This window comes from Peromyscus leucopus, chromosome 14 (assembly GCF_004664715.2).
Source record: "Peromyscus leucopus breed LL Stock chromosome 14, UCI_PerLeu_2.1, whole genome shotgun sequence".
NCBI lineage: Eukaryota > Metazoa > Chordata > Mammalia > Rodentia > Cricetidae > Peromyscus > Peromyscus leucopus.
This window is the reverse complement of record NC_051075.1, coordinates 58,907,594-58,929,837: the sequence shown is the minus strand read 5'-3', so window position 1 is coordinate 58,929,837 and position 22,244 is coordinate 58,907,594. Positions and strand designations below refer to the sequence as shown.

The window sequence follows — 22,244 nt, the reverse complement described above, 5'->3', positions numbered from 1 at the left end:
CGTAAATATTTCCCATGCAACTTATCTGCTGTTTATCTGAAATTCAGATTTAATTGAATGGCATGCATTTTATCCAACAGCACTAGTTTTGGTGTAGGGATATTTATGTCAATAAGATTACAGCATATACCTTTTGTGAAAAGTGATGGGTATGTTGATCTTTCCCTTTTTCCAACACATTGGTCATTTGATTGGATAATATTTCTTAGGCAATTTAAGTCACAAAGTGCTTTTGAAATAAAATTTCCTCCAAATGTACAAAAGCACCCAAGGATTTTGAAATTGGCCCTTCTCTCCCCTGATAGGGTTTTTTTTTTTTTAGAGAGTAAAATTATCTAAAATAAAATGAAGTATATCTGTCTTTGTTATAAATGACCCCAGTTTAAGCATTTACATTAACTCACAGCATAGTGTAGGCAATTTACACTAGTGAGTGACCATGGTTTGATGCGAACTAAGCACAGTGGAGACGCTTGGGGAAATCTACTTAATTATAGATAATCCTTCCTCTATTTTACCAGTGGGCTTTGCTCTACAGGATGGCACGTGCTTAAGGATGCTGGCTAATAATAGTAGAGTAATTGAAGACTTTCAGTCAGAATCCTTTCTCTAGAGCTTTCATCAAGAAAGGTCCCTCGAGTTAATTGGATTCGGGTGTGTCTTTGCCGGAGCCGCGTGGGTAGGAATAGAACAATCTACCACCAGTGCTGAAGAGTTTTATCACCCTCCTCGATCTGGGCCGGCTAAGAGATTTAACGAACAAGTACTAGGATTACAAGCAATGACATGAGGTCTTACACATGTGAATACGGTTTAGAGCCCTTTCAATTATTTTTTAAAATAGAGGTCAGGGACTATTCATCTAAAGCTGTACTACGTTGCCCTCTACTCTCTATTTCCGCCTGACATTACCAGAATCCGTAATTACCTAGTTTATTTTCTTACTGGAATGTTATGTTATTTCAACAAGAATGGAAGTTCTGTGCCTTATTTCCTGCTGTGTACCCACTGCTAACTTCAGGGCTCCCTAAGTACTTCCTGGGTGGGAATTGGGAATGAGCAAACAAACAAACAAACAAATAAATATATCTTTCCTTCAAGATAGTGACACTGATACTTTCAAACTTTGAGGGTGACACATAGGATTGTTTAAAGAAAAAAAAATAATGAAGACTAAAAGAAGACTTAGCATATGATGTGGTGGCTTTGGGGAAATCGGCCTTCCTGATGGCAGCTCATTTACAAAGAACGGCCCTCACATGGCCTCTTTAAATAGTGGCTGAGTACACAGTTTCTGGAGTGTGTTTAGTAGCTCTGTGTTATAACAAAATGATGGATACAATCAGTACAAAAAGAGAAATGGATTACGTCTGTTCATAGTCATGGAGACGAGTTGATTGCATTCTTTTGGGGTCTGTGGTACCATGGCTCACCATCATAGGAGCATGAAGCAGAGGAAGCTGCTTTTCTCATGGTGGCTGAGAAGCCAATAACAGGAAAAAGAAGGGCCTGGTACCATATCCCCTTCAAAGGAATGTCCCCAATGACCCAACTTCCCCTCACTAATCTTCTTAAAAGTTCTACTATTTCCCACTAACACCAAGTTGAGAACACCAAGACTTTAATACATGGGACTTGGGGGCATCCCAGATACCGTCTATACCAAGGTTGTTATGAAGCCTCACATAGAAAAGACCAGTCTTCTATAGGTTCAGACACCTGAGTAAGCTGCCGAAACATCGTTACGTGTTCCCAGTGGGTTAATGTCATATAAGCCTTGGATCACAACACCCTCATGTTCACAGTTTGATTCCATCATAAACCCATTATGCTTATGAAGATCTTTTGTTTGGTAGTAGCTGGATTGGATAAGACCCACCTTGGGGAAAAAAGAAAAAAAAAAAAAACAACCAGAGAGAGGCTCTTGATGAGCACAATTTTGTAATATAACAACTCTGATGGGAACAGTGGCCATGCTGGCTTGTAACTCTTTCTATAGTTTTGGGCCAATATAGTTACAGACTCTAGGTTGTTCCCGGGCTGCCCCAAATCAAGTAATCTCTGCTGAACTCCTCTCTTTCCCCCTCTTCATCAAGGGCAAAAACCGACTTGCTTTAATCATCAGAAATTATTGTTAAAAACTAAATTATCACTTGTCCAATTTTGTAGTGTTTTCAGCTGATACTTAATACACCCCTGAGGACGAGCAGACTGGGTGATAAGCAGCGCACTTTACCAGAAATGTTGCAGAAAGCTTCAAACTGGGGAAGGCAGCCAGAGTCCAGAACGGGAGAAAGAATGTAGCGAGAGGTACAGCCAATGTGAACGGAGGTGAACCAGCCTGACGGAAGGCCCCGTTCTAGAAGGACAGTGTGGTCGTTTGGCTACTTAACCTCTGAAGATGATAAGGGGTTTAAAAATGAACCTGCCACTCTTCCCTGCTCAGTCTGTTGGTGTTTTCGAGACAGGGTCTCACTAGGACTAAGTTTGGGCTCATGAGCCTCTGACTCCCATACCTTGAGAGTCTCTGGTTTTTCAGGGCTGCCTCTTTTAGCTTTGAATCTAGGGTTCTGATTTCTCCTTCCAGCTCCCCCGAGAAGCTAAGGGGGGAGGGGGGAGGGAATTACAGGCCCAGAAGCTTTCACATCCAGGAAGGACGGCCTTCTATTCACCTCATTAGCCACATGCCAGTGTCTGGGAATGTCAGTCTCCTTCAACTGGTTCCTTGATCCCAACTTATCCCAAGTCTGTGCTGTGTACACTGACTTGGATAAATCAGTCACAGATCTTGGTAAGCCAGATGGAAACCTATTCTAGACAAATGACTATTTTGTGTGTGGTTGATAATAGGAGACGAACTCCAAGAAGGTTCAAAAGTTTAGGAGGACTTGTCAGAAGTGTCGAAATGAGAGATTTCCTAAAAGTTAGGGTTGCTAATGTGAATACTGGGAAGGGCTTTTAGAAAAGCCTTAATAGTTCCTTCTAAAGTAAAACAGATGTTGTGGACTGTGCCTGTGTAAGGACGCTTTATTATTTGCATGGATTCTGCCTCTTTGAACCTGGTGAAGAAATTAAGGTTTTCCTAGAAAAGAGTTGTCAAATTTTCCATATTTCAATTTGAGAAGAGTTGTCAAAGTTTCCGTAGTTCAATAATTGAGAATCTGAAAAGTGGGGTTGGGAAAATGAAGATAGCGATGAGTTGGGGAAAGTATCTAATAGACAGCATCAGTATTGCGGTGTGTGTGTGTGTTTTCAGTTTCTTGGATTTACTGGTTTTTTTTTGTTTTTGTTTTTGCTTTTCAAGAGAGGTTTCTCTGCAGCTCTGGCTGTCTTGGAACTTGCTATGTAGACCAGGCTGGCCTTGAACTCGGAGATCCCTCTGTCTGTCTCCTGAGTGCTGGGATTAAAGTTGTGTACCACCATTGCCCAGCTTGGACTCACTTTTTAAAACTTTCTTTTTTGAAACTTATTTTATTTTTATTTTATGTGTTTGAATGTTTTCCCTGCATGTGTGTCTGCATATCATGTTCATGGAGTGCCTGCAGAAGTCAAAAGAGGGGTTCAGGTCCTCTGGAACTGGCATTACAGATAGCTGTGAGCATCTGTGTAGATGCTGGGAATTGAACCTGCGTCTTCTGCAAGAGCAGTTGGTGCTCTTAAGCACTGAGCCATCTTTCCCGCCCCTGGATTTATTCTTGACACACAGGGGCCATTCAGTAAAGACTTCTTTGACAAGAAATGAAAGCCCTATTTCTGGGTAACTCACAGGTAGGACAGTTTCTATTCAGCCACAGAAGTGATCAGTGTCAAAGAGAGGAGTATGATGTACTGGGTAAATTTGCCATGGTTCCTGGGGTTCGTTCTCTGAGGAGTTCAAGGATCCATTTCAGTTCCAAGATAGAATTTCATCTCATTCCTACATAATTACTTTAGTGGAAAGCGGGATTGGCACCTGGGTATGTTGTGACATTCACATGGGAGTACTTCTGTGGGGATGGCTCTTGTTAGAAAAATGATAGGGATCCACAGCCTAGCTCTTACATTAGTCTAAATGGAAACTGGATTGCTTTGTGGAAATCTTGTTCGTTACAGGGATCAAGGCACTTGTTTATTGACAGTAACAGGTGAGAAAGCATTCAAGACTGTAGGAGGCAGAGGGGACAGCCAGCCTTGGAGCAAATCCTGCGAGCTGTTCAAATACTTACGCCATGAGAAATAGCAGCCTTCTTAATCCTATAATCTTCTCTATCGTCATCTTTTCCCAGTGGCTCCAAGCTGTGCTGAATTACTTCTAATCAGCTCATGTGTGATGCTAATTAGCACGTTGTTTGTGTTGACTTCTCTGCTCATAATGATTACTGTCTTGGTAAGTCCTTAACACGTCAAAGTTTTTTTTATTTTATTTTTGGTCCGAATGTTTCCTGCTAGATAGAGGCTGAGTACCTAGAATCCAGCCATAGAAAAATTCCTCTCAGAGAAGCAGACACTGCATGAGAAGCAACTCAGTTCTGGAAGACTGGATAAAGAGAGAGTAGAGAGGTCCAGAGAAAGAACATGGGACTTAACTTATGATTGAGAGCAGCTCAACTGCTCTTGAGCAAGGGCACTCATACTCATTGATCTGTCATCCGAGTGATGACAAGGTGCTTGGCTGTCAGTGAAACCACAGGGTGATGAGTTTTCACCCACTTGCCATGATTTTCACAAACTTCTAACTAACGACAGAATTGCTGCTGGATTCAGTGTTTGTCCTCAGCATGGGATTGGTCCAACTTGGCTGCGATAACATTACTCAGTTACACTAAAACAATGGGGGTAATTGAGGTCAGACCCGATAATTTCAGTACATCGGCATGAAGTAGATGAGTGTTGTTTTGGATGACAACTTATTTAAACTAGAACCTAGAGCTTTGTAAACACAGTTCTAGAGAGATTATGCTATTTCAATCTTTGGACCCTGTTAGGATAATTATTATAGAAGGTTGATATGTTTTCCTTAGTTTGAAAACACAGTAAAGATTGAGCTGGGTTAAAAACGTGGCGTGAGGGTCTAGAGAGACGGCCCGGGCTCAAGCATTTCCCATAGAAGCTTGACTCCCTGAATTTGATCTCTGGGACCCAAATAAAGGCCTGGAGTGGTGGCACATATCTGCAATGGCAGCATTTCTGTGGTGGGATCAGAGGTAGAGACAGGGGAATCTACCTGAAGCTTGTGGACCAGCTAGTGTCAAGTACACTATGCAGGGAAAGAGACAGTAAGAGAGATCCTGCCTCAACAATGGGGAAGGCAGGAACTGATTCTCAAACATCCTCTCAGACTGCTAGATGCACACAGTGACACATGGGTGTACACACACACACACACACACACACACACACACACACACACACAAATTAATTAATTAAAAACCACATATAGTAACCATGGAAATATGACTTATTTTCCCTTCATCTAAGGAGCAGTCCTTCTCTTGAGGGGCCCCTGATAATGACCATCAATTCAATACATGTTGGATTTACATGATATCTTTTCTCTGGAGCGTTGAAAAGTAGGAAAAAAAATAATTTTTCCTTAATCAAAATAAGGTACTTTGGAGAAGATGGGAAGCAGATGGAGCAGAGTTCCTGTTTGGATTCCCAACACTGACTGGGAAATGCAGATTTGTATTCTATTATGGTTGGATCTGAGCTTTTTAGCCCTGAAGTATTTTTATCCTGGCACTTTTCTTTTAACCTTTATCAGAGACACAAAGATCCTCCTCATCGAATAGTTTCCTCTCCACTGAAGATCTGCAAACTGTGACCCATCAGTCAGCACCTTACACCTGTTCTTGTCAATCAATGTTTTGTTGAAAATACAGCCATATACATGTATTTGTGTGTTGATTTCGCTGTTTCCTACGACAACAGAAGCTGATACATTCGTGTGTATTTATGTGCGTGGGTGTGCATGTGCTATAACACACATGTGGAGGTTATAGGACCACCTCATGTTTCAGTCCTCACCTGCTTTCTGAAACATGGTCTCCTATTCACCACTCTGTATGCCAGCTAGCCACAGGCTTACATGGGCTATCTTGTCTTCACTTCCTGTCTGGCAGGAGGAGTGCTGGGATTACCAGTGCATGGCACCATGCTGGGTTTTGTGTGAGTTCTGGGGATCTGAACTCAGGTCCCTTGTGCTTGCATGGCAAGTACTTTACCTGCTGAGTGATTTCCCCAGCCTGACCCTTTCCATGTGCTCGAGCACGTGTGTGCGTGCGTGGTGTGTGTGTGTGTGTGTGTGTGTGTGTGTGTGTGTGTTAGAGACCAGAGTTGATATTGGGCACTCTCTAACTTTGGACTTTGGAGCTCACCAATCCAGCTACTTGTCTGGCCAGCAGACAAGTCCCTACCCTACAGTGCTGGGACTCCAGATGCACTCTGTGGCACTGGGCTTTTACACAGGCTCTGGGGATCTGAACTCAGATCCTCATGCTTATGAGGGATGCACTTCATCAACTGAAGCATTGTCTCTGCCTTCCTTTCAGAGCTCTGTAGACGTGAGCAGGATGTCAAACACAAATAGGGTATACTTTGAAGCAACAATGGTCAATTTTAATGTTTGCTAAATGAATTATCCATTATTGAAAGTCTTAGTCTCCCAGAATTCTGGAAAGGCAGCTTTGATTTAGGCAAGAGTGGAGCCAATAGACTACATTTGGGAGCCATTTACTCAACTTTAGTCTCTCTGGTTGGAAATTTTTAAAATATTTCTGCCCCTGAGCTTGCTGATGTGGTTCTCTGTTGTCTGAATGCTAAGTTCTTTCTGCTCCCAACATCTACAACAATACTATCATGCTTTGAAGTATTTATACCCTGGGTACTTCTAAAGTCACAATTATTTTTAAGAGAGCCTAATACTCCACAGGAAAATTAAATTAGTAGAGCCATTTTCCTAAGTGTGAAGGCTCTAAGAACATATTTGGTGGTATTTGCATAATATTAAATGCTGATTTTTTTTTTTTTAAAGCATAGGATAAATTTAGAGAAAAATCATGCTGATTTCTCCAAGGTAGCTGGCCAACATCTTTGGATATTCAGCACTTGGATATTTTTTGGCTGATGCTGATTTTGGATTGGATAAATTTCCTTCTGATACACTTTGATCCTTGGTGTAGCTGGGCTTGTATTGACTCCACAAGAATGTAATTTTCGTTGTGAGCAGGAAGCACCGTGTGTTTGCTTATTTTGTGGCTAGCACAGGGTCTTGTGCGTTGCAGGCACAGCAGTAGCTATGCTGAGAAGTCAATGAAGGGCTGTGTGAGATTAATGCAATCAAGTGAAGACAGAAGGAGGGGCTTTCTACCTCTGTCGATGACTTGTATTGGCGAGAATTTACGTACCCTGTGGGGTCTTTCAGAGCTTCCTCGGTAATTATATACTAAAAAGATAACTGAAACCAAACCATAACAAACCCGTCCTTCCAAACAACCAACCAAATGAGATTCGTCTTCTGACAGAGACGAGAAGGAAGCCCCCAAACCCAAGAGCTAGACTCTACCTCAACAGGATGTAGGGAATCTTACCTCACTATAAGAAATCAAAACTTGTTACCGTTTATGCTTTAAAATGGAGTCATTGCAGAATCTAGTGCTTAACTTGCAAAAATAACAACCAAAAGCACTTAATCTCCATGCGTGCTCTTTTCCACCCAGGCCCTCTGCACATAGCTGTACAACTAGTTTCACTAAAATGTAGTCCATGGTCTACAGCACCAGCATTGAGAGAGAGTGTGTTAGAAATGCAGAATCCCACAGCCCAGCCCAACTACTGAATCAGAATGTATATCTCACAAGATCCTTAGATGGCTTCCATGGCTAATAGTATTTGAGAGGCAACGTAGTACACAACACATTTAGACTCATAAGGCCTTCAGATTTTGTAATGATCAACTATGTAGGAATGTTTTAAAGAATAGGAGAATATAGAATCACACAAAGTAGTAAGTAACACATCATTTTAAGAAATGAGCAGTTAAATTTGAGGAGAAAATACTAGATAACTTGGAATTAAAAAATATAGCTGGGTGGTGGTGGTGCACGACTTTAATCCCAGCACTTAGGAGGCAGAGGCAGGTGGATCTCTGTGAGTTTGATTCCAGTCTGATCTGAGCTAGTTTCAGGACAGCCAGGGCTATACAGAGAAACCATGTCTCAAACAAAACCAAGAACAAAACAAATAAATAAAAAAATATAACTGCTAAAGAAATAAAAAGTATTGCAATGTCAAGTGATGCATATCTTTAATTGCAGAACTTGAGCGGCAGATGCAAGCAGATTTCTATAAGTTCAAGCCAGCCTTGTCTACATAGCTAGTTTCATGACAGCCAGGGTTACATAGTGAGACCTTGCCTCAAAACAAAATGAGACAGGCTGGGTGGTGGTGGCAGCGCACACTTTTAATCCCAGCACTCGGGAGGCAGAGCCAGGCAGATCGCTGTGAGTTCGAGGTCAGCCACAGAGCGAATTCCAGGACAGGCACCAAAACTATACAGAGAACCCCTGTCTGGAAAAAACAAAACAAAACAAGAAAAGAAACAAAGAAAAGGTATTGCAAGACAAATAAAATGTAAGTTTTGTTTTTCTTATTTTGTTGTTTTGTTTTGGGTATCATTTATCTTTTAAAAAAGAAAAAGCATGTCAAAACAAACTGAGTAGCTCTTTCAAAACAACTTTGGATGCAATAATACTCTTTAACTTCATGTATCAAATCATATCAGATGAATATTTGCGGGGACACACACACACACACACACACACACACACACACACACACACACACACTCCTACACCCATATAAGATACCTGATGGTGATAGCATACGTCTCCATTTTATTGAGAACGAGAGCTTTGGGATTTAGAACTGGGGCCAACATTAAGTATCCACTTCAAATGGCCCTTGTGAAGTTCCTTTCAGCATTACTTTCAAAGTTTGAGATACTTAAAATAGCTCTCAACAGAATTCAGACTCTCTGGATGGTCCTTCTGGGGGTGAGATGTGGGGAATTGTGGCAGTTTCCATGGTTACCCTAAACTTACACAGCATCCAGCTTTGTTCCATTGAAAGCATGCCCTTGAATCGAAGTAAATCCATTGTTGTATAGTTTCCTAAAATCAAGAGAAAAGAGAAAGAGAAAAATCAGTGGTCATCTAACTCAATGGTGAGTACTCGCCTAGCATATACAAGGCCCTGAGTCAGCAGATCCCCAGAACTGAATAAATAAATCAAGAAAATAGGTGGCCTGTGGGATATGTGTTGTTCCTTTTTAAATAATTGGACTTCGTCTCTTTAGTATCAGAAATGTGCATAAAATTTCACTCGTCATCCATATGCATTCCTCAAGAAGGGAAAAAAAAAAAAAAAACAAACCTCACACTATGTCTTGTGTGGGGCATAAGATGTTTCCAAGTTTGAAACTCCATTCTCCAGAATTAGGAGCCAGTGAGTCAGCCTTTCCCCAGAAGCTGACTTACTCTGAAGAACAAAGGTTTGAAAAGGATTTTTTTTTTAAAAGTTTATCTTTATTATGTTTTTAGGGTTTTTTTTTTTTTTTTTGTGTGTGTGTGTGTGTGTGCGCGTGCGCACACATGCATGTGGGTGCAGGTGTCCGTGTGGGCTAGAGAGGGCATTGGATCTCCTGGAGCTGAGTTACAAGCAGTTGCAAGCTGTCCTGTGTGGGTGCTGGGAATCAAACTCAGGTCCTCTGCAAGATCAACAAGCACTATTAACTACTGAGTCCTCTCTCCAGCCCCTGGGATTTTTTAAAATGTGGACCTATTAAAGGGAAGGAAATTTCAGATGACAGTTAAGCTCATGTCAGCACTGGAGGAGGGACAGCAGTTTCTTAAGATGAGCAGCTGACTAGACATTCATCTGAATGCATAGCTTGTTATTTTTAAATTTAAAGTCTTATTTTGTCCCCTCTCTCTAAAAACAAAAACAAAAGCAAAAAAAAAAATGCTTGGTCTCAGAGTTTATCACAAACCAAATGCTTAATAGTTATAGGTGGAATTAAACTGAGCCTCACAGATGACTCTAAGAAGGTAGATAGGTCATGCCCTTTTCTGGTAATTTTTTGAACATTTTAACATGCTATTAATTTTTTACCTCAGTTTCCAGGAGCCAGCCTGAAACGTTACCTCTCATTTCCTAGTGAAGTTACTGAGACATGGGAGCGACTTGCCAAGAACTTGCTAGTCTAAACTTGTTAGGGATCAGGATCCTTGACCTCAAATGCAGTTTTCTCATCTACCGAGAACACACCTCTGCAAGAGAAGGGACCCCAGTCTTCGGAACTCCCAAGGTATGTGGCACTCACAATTGTTGGTAGTCATTGGCCACAGTCAGGAACTGCTCCCAGGAATTCCTCAGAACAGGCAGGGGAGAATTTCAATAATATTTTTTATTTTATTTTATTTTTTTTGAGACAAAGTTTCTTTGTGTAGCTTTGGAGCCTGTCCTGGAACTCACTCTGTACACCAGGCTGGCCTCGAACTCACAGAGATCTGCCTGTCTCTGCCTCCTGAGTGCTGGGATTAAAGGTGTGTGCCACCACCTGGCTTCAATAATAATTTTAATCTACTACTTATGGACTTGATAAAACAGTAACTACAGAGGAGACTCCAAATTTACAACCAGGCCTGGGTCTGCCACTTAATAAGCTGGGTGATCCTGAGACTCTCATATCCTCTTCCATCCTGCTGTTTTATCTCTAGAAATATGATGCTAATACCTAATTACAAGTTGCTAGGGAGACCGAGTCACTCTATCTAATAATGCTGAATGCTTAAAAGATGGCCATGTTAAAGGAGAACTCTAAAATCTGAATTCATTCTAGATAACTGTGGGAAACTGAGAAATAATCTCATGGTTTTGTTGTTGTTGTGTTTTTTTTTTTTTTTAAACGACTGATTTTACTTCTCGTTCCTAAAGAATTATGGGTGTGCACTGCAATCCATTTTCCAGGAACTCAGGCACAGAGAGTGAAAAATGCTAATGGATAAAGTCCACTTTTCCCGAACTGCAACTCCTTTGCAAATATGTGAAAAAAAAAAGATGCACTTTTTAAAATTTTCTTCAAATTTGTCCTTGATGGGCTGGGAGAGATGGGTCAGCCAGTAAAATGCCAGCCATGCAAGCATGAATCTGGATTCCTAGAGCCCACTTAAAAAGTCAAGCATAGCAACATGTGCCTGGGACCCCTGTCCTGGGGGTGGAGTGCACGCAGGTGGATACTTGAAGTTGGGTGGGCAGCCAGCCTAGCCGAACCGCTGAGGTTCAGGGTCAGCCAGAGACCCTGGCTCTAAAAATAGGAGTGGAGAGTGATCAAGGAAAAAAAAGTCTATCCATAAGCTTACACACACACACACAATGTTCTTGGTTTGAGTTGTGCTTTAGAGACTAAATAAAACTTCATGGAGACATAGGTCCTGAAAAATGTAAATAGCAGAGATGGGAAGAAGCGGGGACATGGGCATGGATTCTGCTGTTAGACACTTTCCTTGTACATTTAAAATTTTGAGCTTGATTGACCTTCAAGGAAGAAAAGGCTTTTATAAAAATATAATTTTAAAAAAATCACCCGTAAAGATAATGAACAAACTCATGCCATTCCCACCTCTACAGCCAGGATTCAAACACTGGGTCTCAATGGAGGCACTGGACTGCTCTGGTTGGAAAGGGAAAGGAAGTCCTGGGGAAAAGTGTTACAAGGGGAAGCTAACATTCTGACAAAAAAAAAAAAAAAAAGCTGAGAATTATAGGAGCTTCCTTGGGAAGAATGCTACCCAACACAATGGAAACCTTTACAGAGGGTATGCCTGGGACTGAGCTGAGAACCCACTGCTGCTCAAAGTAGAGGTGGCGGAGTTGGAATCACTTGTCTTTTCCTAAGAGCTCTGCCCTCATTGAGAAAAGGATACTTTGACCTGATCCACCCGGGGAGAACAGCTGTGATCTTTCATATTACCCAAATGGATACATCAGCAGTGGTTTGGAAAGGAGAGTTCCTGCTGGAGGCTTGGATCAGTTTCTTTAAGGAATAAGTAAATCAGATTTGCATCCAACAAAGACTCCAGACTGTAGTGTGACCAGAGATAGAGAGCTCGGGTGGCCATCCAGGTAAACACAAAACCAACCAACTAACCAAACAAAAAACAGTAGCCTTGGGTGGGGGTAGTGTGTGGGATATAGGGAGAAGGGTCTGCAGAGGTAACTCTAACTCTACTTTGTGGCTAACACTATGAAAGGAGAGATTTCTATCAGCTTGGAGAATTAACTGATCTTCTTTCAGTAGATCTTTTCCATTAGAAATTTTATTGTTATCCTTGATTTGGCATCAACTTTGGTTTGTTTCTGTGCTTTGAAGCAGGGTCCGGAACTTGCCATAAAGTCAAGGATGATCTTGAAACTCAGATCCTCCTGCCTCCACTTCCCAGATGCTGGGATTTCAGGCATGTGCCACCATGCCCAGTTTAAGGGTGATAGAATCCAGGGCTTCATGCATGTCAGACCAACACTATACTAACAGAGTTATAGCCCCATCCTTCAGCATCTACTTTTGAACAACCAACGAGCAGGACATGTTCTGAATAAAAGCACTATGTTTTCTGTTGAGCAAGCAGTTATAGGAACTATGTCCTAGTCTGTGATCTCTGATAGAAAGTGTAATTACAGACTATGAAAAGCCCTCAGTGGCACTAGTCTTTATTCAGGGACTCTTTGAAAGTCACATTTACTCCATGGAGTTTCTTCCTGTATAGAATGGGGATATTTGGATGTTGGATGCTGTACCATAAAGCCTACAGGCCAAATCGGATCCACATTCTGTTTCTATAAAGGGACTTAATTGTGACATAGACTTATGTATGCATTTGGCCACTTTTGCTTTTCAGCGGCAGTTGCTATGAGGCAGTGCAATGTGTACAGCCTACCTGACCCTTCTCGGAATAAATGACCAGCCCCTGCCATAGAGAATATGCAGTTCTTATCGTCTCAGTCTGCTAGTGGTCTGTAGACTATCACACCACAAGGCCACACTCAACTACATGAAATCCTTCCAGTCACACAGTGTACACTGGCATGCTTCTGTAAAACTCAGACACATTATTTAGCTGGAAAAACTAAGACAATAGCCTCAGACAAAATTCAGGGGCTGGCAAGAGTGGAACTGGAAATACTCACAGGGTCAAGGTTTCATTGCACAGTCCCTGAAATGCATTTTCAGGGACTGAAGTCATGTAAGGGTTGTCTGTGATTTCACTGCAAGAGAAAATGATGAAAACAGTTGAGAGAAGAACGCCGGGCATGGGTTCCTGTTGCATAGATGCACTTCAAAGAACCAGCCATCATACAGCTCCGTTTCAGCTGCTTCTTTGACCGGCTTCTAGTCACTGGTGGTCATAGGAGGTGAGGAGAGCTGTTCTAGGGGGATACACACTCAGAGTCAAGTGTGCAGCAAGCAAACACACTCCAGTGTGAGCTGAGGTCTCTGCCTTACTCCTTATCTCAAAGCAGCTGGAGCTCGGGAGACTTCTGAAACTGCAACACTATGTCCATAGCAACTAGAATGTTCTATGTCAATAGGAGGATCAGGAGAAAGGAAAGGGCTCAGTGGATTTTATTTCATGGGTATCATTAGGATGTCCTCTATTTGCAAAACACTGCCAGGCAGGCGCTCCCACAAGACTGCTTATGTTTAAACAGAATTTATCTGTAGCAAATTTTTTTTTTCCTGGAAAAAAAATATTAAGAGTTTGCAGCATGCTAGGTGGTGGTGGTACACACCTTTAAGCCCACCCCTTGGGACACAGGCAGACAGATCTCTGAGTTCGAGGCCAGCCTGATCTACAGAGTGAGTTCCAGGATAGCTAGGGCTGTACAGAGAAATCCTGTCTCAATGAAAAACGGGGAGTGGGGAGGGAGGGAGTTTGCAGCTAATCATTCTACACTTTACTGACTCTGCAGGGCAAATTCAACCTTTGCAATTCTCCTGCATACATGCTTTTTCATTTTCATTTGAATGATTAGGTAAGACAACTGTTCTATGTTACAGTTTTTGGAAAAAACAAAACAAAACACCAGACAGTCAATCAAAAGCATGCCCTTGACTGCTCTGTTGAACTCAGATCACACACTCATTTTAATTTTCTAGTCCTTTGTTTCACCGCTTACTGAAAAAAACAAACAAACAAACAACTTCCCTTTATACTTCGAGTGAAGCAAGCATGGCACCTAGAAAAGTGAAAAGTTATCAGAAAATATGAAAAATAAGGTATCACTCTTATCTAACCCCTCCCCATTCAGCCACTCCCCTCAGAAATCATTTCATCATTTTTCCCATTTAAAAATTAAATGTGGGTGAGGGAGCCTTGAGACAGTTCTGTGGGTGAAGGCACTTGCTTGTCAGGCCCGCCAACCTGAGTGTGACTCTGGGAACCTACACAGTGGGAGAGAACCACCTCCTTCTTGTTGTCTTCCAACCTCCACACTCCACATAAAGACACATATACACTAAATAAATCAATGTAAAACATGAAATAAGGCTAGGAATCATCCTGCTTAATTAAGGTGGGAAGACCCTCCCTGAAGGTGGGTGGCACCATTTCATGGGCTGAATTTTCATCCTGTAGGAGTAGAGGAAGCCCATTGAGTTTCAGGGAAGCAAGGAAATGTTTATTGTCTCTTTACTCTCTCTCTCTCTCTCTCTCTCTCTCTCTCTCTCTCTTATTTAAAGATTTATTTATTTATGTGCCATGGGATGGTCTGTATGTCAAATTACTCTGATTGGTCAATAAAGAAAACACTGATTGGCCAGTGGCTAGGCAGGAAATATAGGACTAACAGAGGGAGAAAAGAAAGAACAGGAAGGCAGAAGGAGCACTGCCAGCAGCCACCGCCATGACAAGAAGCATGTGAAGATGCCAGTAAGCCACAAGCCATGTGGCAAGGTATAGATTTATGGAAATGGATTAATTTAAGCTATAAGAACAGTTAGCAAGAAGCCTGCCACGGCCATACAGTTTGTAAGCAATATAAGTCTCTGTGTTTACTTGGTCGGGTCTGAGCGGCTGTGGGACTGGCTGTTGACAGAGATTTGTCCTGACTGTGGGCAAGGCAGGAAAACTCTAGTTACAATTATGTATACAGAAGAGGGCGCCAGATCTCATTACAGATGGTTGTGAGCCATCATGTGGGTGCTGGTAATTGAACTCAGGACCTGTGGAGGAACAGTCAGTGCTCTTAACCTCAGAGCCATCTCTCCAGCCCCTGTCTCTTTACTCTTGACTATGAGGATGATGTGACCAGCTGCTTGACTTCCTGCTTTGACTTTCCTGAAATGACGGTCAGTAACTTGGAAGTGTAGCCAAATAAACCATCTCCTTCTGAGGATGCATGCCTTGTGCCCATGGAGGTCAGAAAGAGGTATAGGATCCCTTGGGACTGGAATTACAAACCATTGTGAGCTGCCACATTGGTGCTGAGAATTGAACCTGGATCTTCTACAAGAGGACTTGAGCTCTTGACCTCTGAGCTATTGATTCAGGCCATCTTTTGAGCCCCTTCACCACTGTTGTCTTTTGATGACAGAAATGAAATCAGAACAACAATAAAACTGATGAGTTGGCTTTCTTCCCCCTCTATAATGCTCTCCCGAAATTCTCTCTTGACCCCTGTCTTAATTAGGGTTGTTATTGTTGTCATGAAACCATGACCAAAGAAACTTGGGGAGGAAAGGATTTCTTCAGCTTATGCTTCCATGTCACAGTTCATCATCGAAGGAAGTCAGGACAGGAACTTAAGCATGGCAGGAATCTGGAAGCAGAAGCTGAGCTGAGGTCATGGAGGGGTTCTGCTTACTGGCTTGCTCCTCATGGCTTGCTCAGCCTGCTTTCTTACAGAACCTGGGACCACCAGCACAGAGATGGCACCGCTCTCCCCTCTCCCCTCTCCCCAATCACTAATTTAAAAAATGCCTTACAAACCTGCCCACAATCTGACTTTATGGAGACATTTTCTTAGTTGAGGTTCCCGCCTCTCAGATGACTTTAGCTTGTGTCAAGCTGACATGAAACTAGCCAGCACAAACCCATTCCAACTCAGCTTCCTACATCATTATCCTACAAACACTGTTTTTGTCAGAATCACCAGTGGCCCTCAGTTTGTGAACTCAGTGGACATTCCTCACTCAGTGCCTGACTCCATTCTTCAGCATAGTTACCCTGCCTACTGCTGTCTCTTGGAATCCATTGTTTTTCCTGGCTTCTACCAGTTTCCATGACTGCACCCCAGTTCTTTATCTGGGGCAAACAAAATATACCAAATACTGAATGTTTAGAATACTTACAGTATAAAGAATACATCAGTGGAATAAATTTTGGTCAGGTCAGGGAATATTCTAAGTCCAGTGTTGAAAATACCACTAAATTAAAAAAGAAGAAATGGAAGTTTAGGTAAGAAAATCAATACTTAGGAAGTATACTATAATGACTGAAATCATGAGTTTATGAGGTAAATCCCAAGTCCTCCACTCAATACCTCATGACTGTGGCAAGTGCTAACCCTGGAATGGGATGGTATTCCTTCAAAGCATGATAATTTAATCCTGTCAATAGAAGTGATACCTATGCTCTGCTTAGAGTTCTCTGTGGATGTTTTGAACCCAGTGAGATTCCTAGAAATAGAGCAAGGGACAAGGGAAAGGGGAGGAGAGGAGAGGAGAGAGGGTGGGGGGGTTTCCGTTTTAATTGGAAGATTGTGTGTGCCCCCCCCCCCTCTCTCTCTCTCTGTTAGAGGATGGGCTGTAAAAGGTCAATGGAGGAGGAACACATGACTACCTAACTCCAAGTCAGCTTTCCTGTTTTAAATTCTACATTGTGGCATGGTGGCCCATGCCATTAATCCCAGCACTCAGGCAGCAGAGGCAGAAGGATCTTTATGAATTTGAGACCAGCCTGTTCTACATGGTGAGTTCCAAGAGAGCCGGGATTATGTAGAGAGACTCTCCACATCCCAGAAATCTACATCCTTTGGCATTATTATTATTTTACTAAGAATGACTTTTTTGCAGTAATGACTTGTGAGTATACATATGGCAGGACCTTTTAAACAATGTGCTCGGAAAGACAATAGCTTCTACTTCCAAAATTCATGTCATCAAGGGAAAATATGTCAAGATTAAAAGATGTGCAAAAATATAACATGAACACAAACGTTTAGCGGCTCCTGATGCCCCCAGGATTTAATTCCTGTGATGCTTTTATCAGCTATTAGAACATAGCTAGTGAAAACTGTAAGTTTTTGAAAGGCTTGGTATGGAGAAGGAGAGGCTTAGACCCTACCCAGCTCTTCTAGTGCAAAACAACTCAAGTTTCACTGATACACGTTGCAATTCCATCTTGACTCCTTCTAAAGAGAAAGACATTGGATTGAAGAGGCAGCAGGAGACAGAAAACTCAAAACAAATAAACGGGCTAACCCAGAAGGAGAGAAGTGATATCCCATGGGTGTATATGAAATATGGCAGCAGTTCAGCTGTGGTTGGAGGTTCGTGAAAAAGAGCAGGACAAAAAGGCCAGAGAGTTCAGTGGAGGCAATAAAGGTAAGGTCAACGAGACTAGAACCGTAACCTCTCTACTCTCCAAAACCCACTAAATGAGTCCTTTTCTTCTTTGATGTCTCCCTAATTACCTGATTAACCATCTACTGAGTTGAAAGCAAGTCCATAAAAGGATTGACTGCCTTGTCCCACAAGATACCTTTAAGCCACACGTGCCGTTACTCTGGAGTCTCCCTCTCCTACCCCTTCAACAAGGGGTTGTTCCCAGTTCTCCCAAGTGAGTCATGCAGCTTCATGCTTCCATCTTTATCCTGGTACCTGAATTTTTCTGAATTATTTCAGAATAACCTCTATCCATCCTTAAAGATTTACCTCCTAAAATATCTGTGAGATTATACTTTTATTTTAAAAGTTTGGATGGAAATGAACTACATGTTAATAGTGATTATTTCTAGGTACAGGGATTAAGATTGATTTTTATTTTCATTATACTGTTTTTTGTTTGTTTTCTAATTTTTAAAATTACATTGAAACAGGAAAGAAGATCCCTCCAGTTGGTGTCTAGAGGGCCTTGAGTCAAATATTCACATCCATTCAAGGTATTTTTCTGAAGTACCTACTAAGTGATAGGCAGCAAGGATGAAACAGAACCAGCAAGGCCCCCCCCCCCCAATGGGGTTTATGGCCAGCTCATAAGTCATTACCAAAGCCAAGTAGAAGTGTGTCACTTCTGTATTGAAGCTTTGCTTTTTGAAATTTCTAATATTGTTTTTGTTAATAAATATAAATATAAAATTGTTGTTTCCAAACAAAATTGACGAGTTGGCTCTCAGGATTTTGTTTTATCCATATTTACAGACTATGTATATACTCTACTGTTTTCTTCTTCCTGTCTCCCAGAGCAGGTCTCTGATCCCAGAACGATGTGCTGACTTTTGGAGATAGGCTTTAAACATGGGAGCTGTTTCATCTGGTACTTTGCCCAGTGGAGAAGGGTGAGAAGTCACAATAAATGATCTGATTGTGCCATACACCACTAAAATGATGCTAGACAATATCATTTTAGGGAGATTCCTGATGGACAACAGCATCACAACTCTAACACACACACACACACACACACACACACACACACACACACACACACACACACACCGATAAGAAAGGAGTCCATACTTACAGGAACTTGAGCAAGGGCAGTTCTGTTAGAGCATTAGGGTCTATGTAAGTTAAACTTCTGGTGTTCCGGATTTCTCTGCAAGAGTTACAGGAGAACTGTCAGCAAAATGCATCCATTTCTGATTTTACAAAAGATAAATAAAGTTTAACAAAAGTTCATGAACAGACAAGGATACATTTATATGGTAGGACAGGAACTATAAGTCACTGGCCACAGATTCCTAGCTCCTCCCCCAGACATGATTGCCCTCCTGGACTTGGTCTCAGTCAATTTGAATTTGTGGACTACCTTTCTCTTAACTGAAGTCTCAAAGCTTTGTTTGTCTGTTACTTTTGTTTCTTATCTTCTCCACTTTCTTTTTGGATTTTGGTAGAAAAGAAAACCCCTCCATTGGTTTGGCAAGCAACTGAGGATGGACACCTTTTTATTAACAAGAGCCAGTGATGTTGCCATGACAATGACCTCTAGAGTAGGAAGTTAGTGAATCAAGACAAATGACAGCATTGCAAAAGGGGCCAAGAGTGTTCATCGCACTTTCAGGTGGAAGGGACAGAGTGAGCCTAAACAGCTTGTTTGGGTTTAGTTTGTGATGCCAATAATTTAAAACTTCAGCATATGTGTGGCGCTATCACATGAGTTTGTAACTTACACAATAAGGTTTGTTCATTCACTGATGAAGAATATATAGTTAATGTAAGTGTCATAAGCAACTGTTAAACATGGACTATCACTATTAAAGTTAAAAATATTTGGCACACATAGATTGGCTAGAAGAGGTTCATCGCACTTCTTATGCTTACAAGGAAAGTCAGTAAGAATCCACTGAGGCCTGTAGTCTTTCCTTCTGTAGGTGGCCCCTGAGGCTTGGCCATCACGAGTATTGTGTCCAGTCGTCCATGCTAATATTTGGAAAGCTGGGAATGTGCTCCTTGTAATTCTTAAAAGTGCTTGCTCAAGGACAATTTGCATTCCACAGAATTCACACATTGAAGATACATGGTTCAATAATTTTTAGCAAATTTGCAGAATCGATCATTATAACAATGCAGCATTAGAACACACATTACTACTATCAATGACAAAAGAATCATGTGGACATTTGTAGTTTATCTCAACTTCCTTTCTGCCAGACCTTCTTCCCTCCTCTCCTTCCCTCTCCTCTTCTCTCCTCTCCCCACCCCCACTAGTGCTTGGGATCAAAGCCAAGGCTCTGTGCCTGCTAAGTTCTTACTAGACCACTGAGCTACATCTCAGACCCTGCTCTAAAATATCGCTACAACTTTGTCTTACGTGGACCTTTCTGATAAGCGGATGCATATAGCAAGTGACCTGTTGTGTTTTACTTCTTTCATTTAGCTTGATGTCTGTGAGATGAGGTTCATCTACACTGTAGCACAGATCTATAGTTTGCCCCTTTTACTACTGAATAGCCAGACTTGCAGTAGAATCTTAACTCTGCCACTTCTGGCCCCATAACTTTGGATAAGGTCCCTTTGAGTCATAGTTTCCTCCTCTGTAAATAGGGACAATAAGAGTACTTCTTCCTTCAACTGGCTCTTGTGAGTATTGGATGTATTCTACAGTTGAAAGCTTTCTACAAATAATGTTTTTACTATGGTTAGTTCCACAAATCTAGACTTAGGGACAAAGGTATTGCAATGTTCTTGCAAAAAATAATTGAAATTGTGCTGTAAAGACAATGACTATGAAACACACCTTGAAGGAGGTTGAGGATGGAAACTATTCACGTTCCTTCTTCTACAACGTATATCTTAATGTTTATAAGAACATGACCCTACTGGTCCATTCTATTCATTAAATAACTGTGTTGTCCCAGAAAATTCTTACCCGGGGAAATAATTTAACACTCTCTACTGGGATTTTCTACAAAAAGACTCATCAATGTTTACATTTACATTCTAAAGGTCTTAGCCGTGTCCACTAACCATAATGTATTAAATTAATCTGGGTGGTGGTGGCACACGCCTTTAATCCCAGTACTTGGGAGGTAGAGGCAGGGGGATTTCTTTGAGCTCAAGCCCAGCCTGGTCTACAGATCTAGTTCCAGGACAGCCAGGACTGTTAACACAGAGAAACCCCATCTCAAAAAACAAACACAAACAAAGTATTAAATTATGATTCCAACCAAGTTCCTACCTAAGGCTCAAAACTATCATGGTTTAAAACTGAAAGGCATGTATCTTTGGAATTCCCTCTATCCTAGACAGAGTGAAGGCACCGGGCACCCTATTCCACATTCACATGACAATCCTGCCTTGGACAAGGTGGTTTTCTCTCTCTTTTTCTAAGACAAGTGGCACGCTTGCTAGAATTTACCATTTGGGGAGGAGAGCTTGAGTTGTTACTAAAGACAAACAAACGGGAAACAGGAGAGTTTGAAAATTGTCTAGGTATGGTTGGCAGCCATAAATTGCTTTATAAAGGGCAATTATTTGAACAAGTGAACTTGAGTGAGTGGCACCAAAGAGTCACGGTGAAAGGTCATGCAGCCCACCCACAGCAGAGGGCAAAAGGGCAATGGACCGTTCAGGTAAGGAAGGTTGGTTGTCCAGTGACGGTCTAGAAGAGAAGAGAGGAGCTGTCGGGGAGGGGACCCCCTGCAAGGAGTAAGGGGAAACACAACGAAGGTTTAAAGAAAAGATACTTAAAAGATAAAATACAACCAGCATAGCCCTTGGACAGACAGAAGAGGAGGGCAGGAGGTAAGCAGTGAAGAACCTCTCACCAGAGGCAGTGAAAGTCCAGTTGGAATAAGATCCCAGCATGCCTGTGAGGGCGAATTCGAATCAAACAATTTGGAAATTCTTGATCACAGTCCAAGAATGCAGGAAGCTACCTGTGCTTTGAGAAAGCAAGGACACTGTAAAGAAGAAACACAGCGGGGTTCAGCGCGGCGGTGTGGAGGGGACCAGCCCTCCAGGTCGAGTTTGGAGGAAATCTGAGGAAGGCCTCGCTTGCAGTAGCCTGGATGCCCAAGGGACTGCATGGAGTCTGTGCTGGCCTCCTGTTCATCCACGCCGCCCCCTACTCCCTGCGTCTCTCCTCTCCTCTTCTCTCCTTTTCTCTCTCTTCTTCCTCCTCCCACTATTTTTCCTCCTGCTCTGAATAATATTTCAAGGAACGCATCACCCAAACCAAAGATATTTAATTAAGAAATTATTGCTTAACTCCCCTTCATTTCAAATAAAATACACGTGTAGATGAAAGTATAATGTTAAAGTTTAGATCAATAATTAAGTATTCACTAAATGCATCTAGTCTAGGTTCTAGAGTGTTCTGGAGAACACTTGTTAATGTTACTGAGACCAGGAACAGAGAAAGAGGCTTGCTTAATACAACAACTTGGCAGACACCTGTCCTCAAGAACTTCACGAACATCATGGGAAAGGCAGCGGCAGAGGAGAGAAGCCCTAAGGTGGAGTCAGAGGCAGAACAGAAGGAGCA

The 22,244-nt window shown here is 41.9% G+C and overlaps 1 protein-coding gene across 1 annotated transcript in view; it reads right to left on the bottom strand.

Annotated features, from left to right (window-relative positions):
• Positions 1-22,244, bottom strand: part of Tshr (thyroid stimulating hormone receptor) — a 130,473-nt gene that overhangs the window by 23,974 nt on the left and 84,255 nt on the right. The window contains exons 4-7 of the mRNA XM_028877804.2: positions 18,780-18,854; positions 16,388-16,462; positions 13,225-13,302; positions 9,081-9,149 (exon numbers count right to left, since the gene is read on the bottom strand). Of these exons, the coding sequence (XP_028733637.1) occupies positions 9,081-9,149; positions 13,225-13,302; positions 16,388-16,462; positions 18,780-18,854 (297 nt within the window). The remainder of the gene's footprint in view (positions 1-9,080; positions 9,150-13,224; positions 13,303-16,387; positions 16,463-18,779; positions 18,855-22,244) is intronic.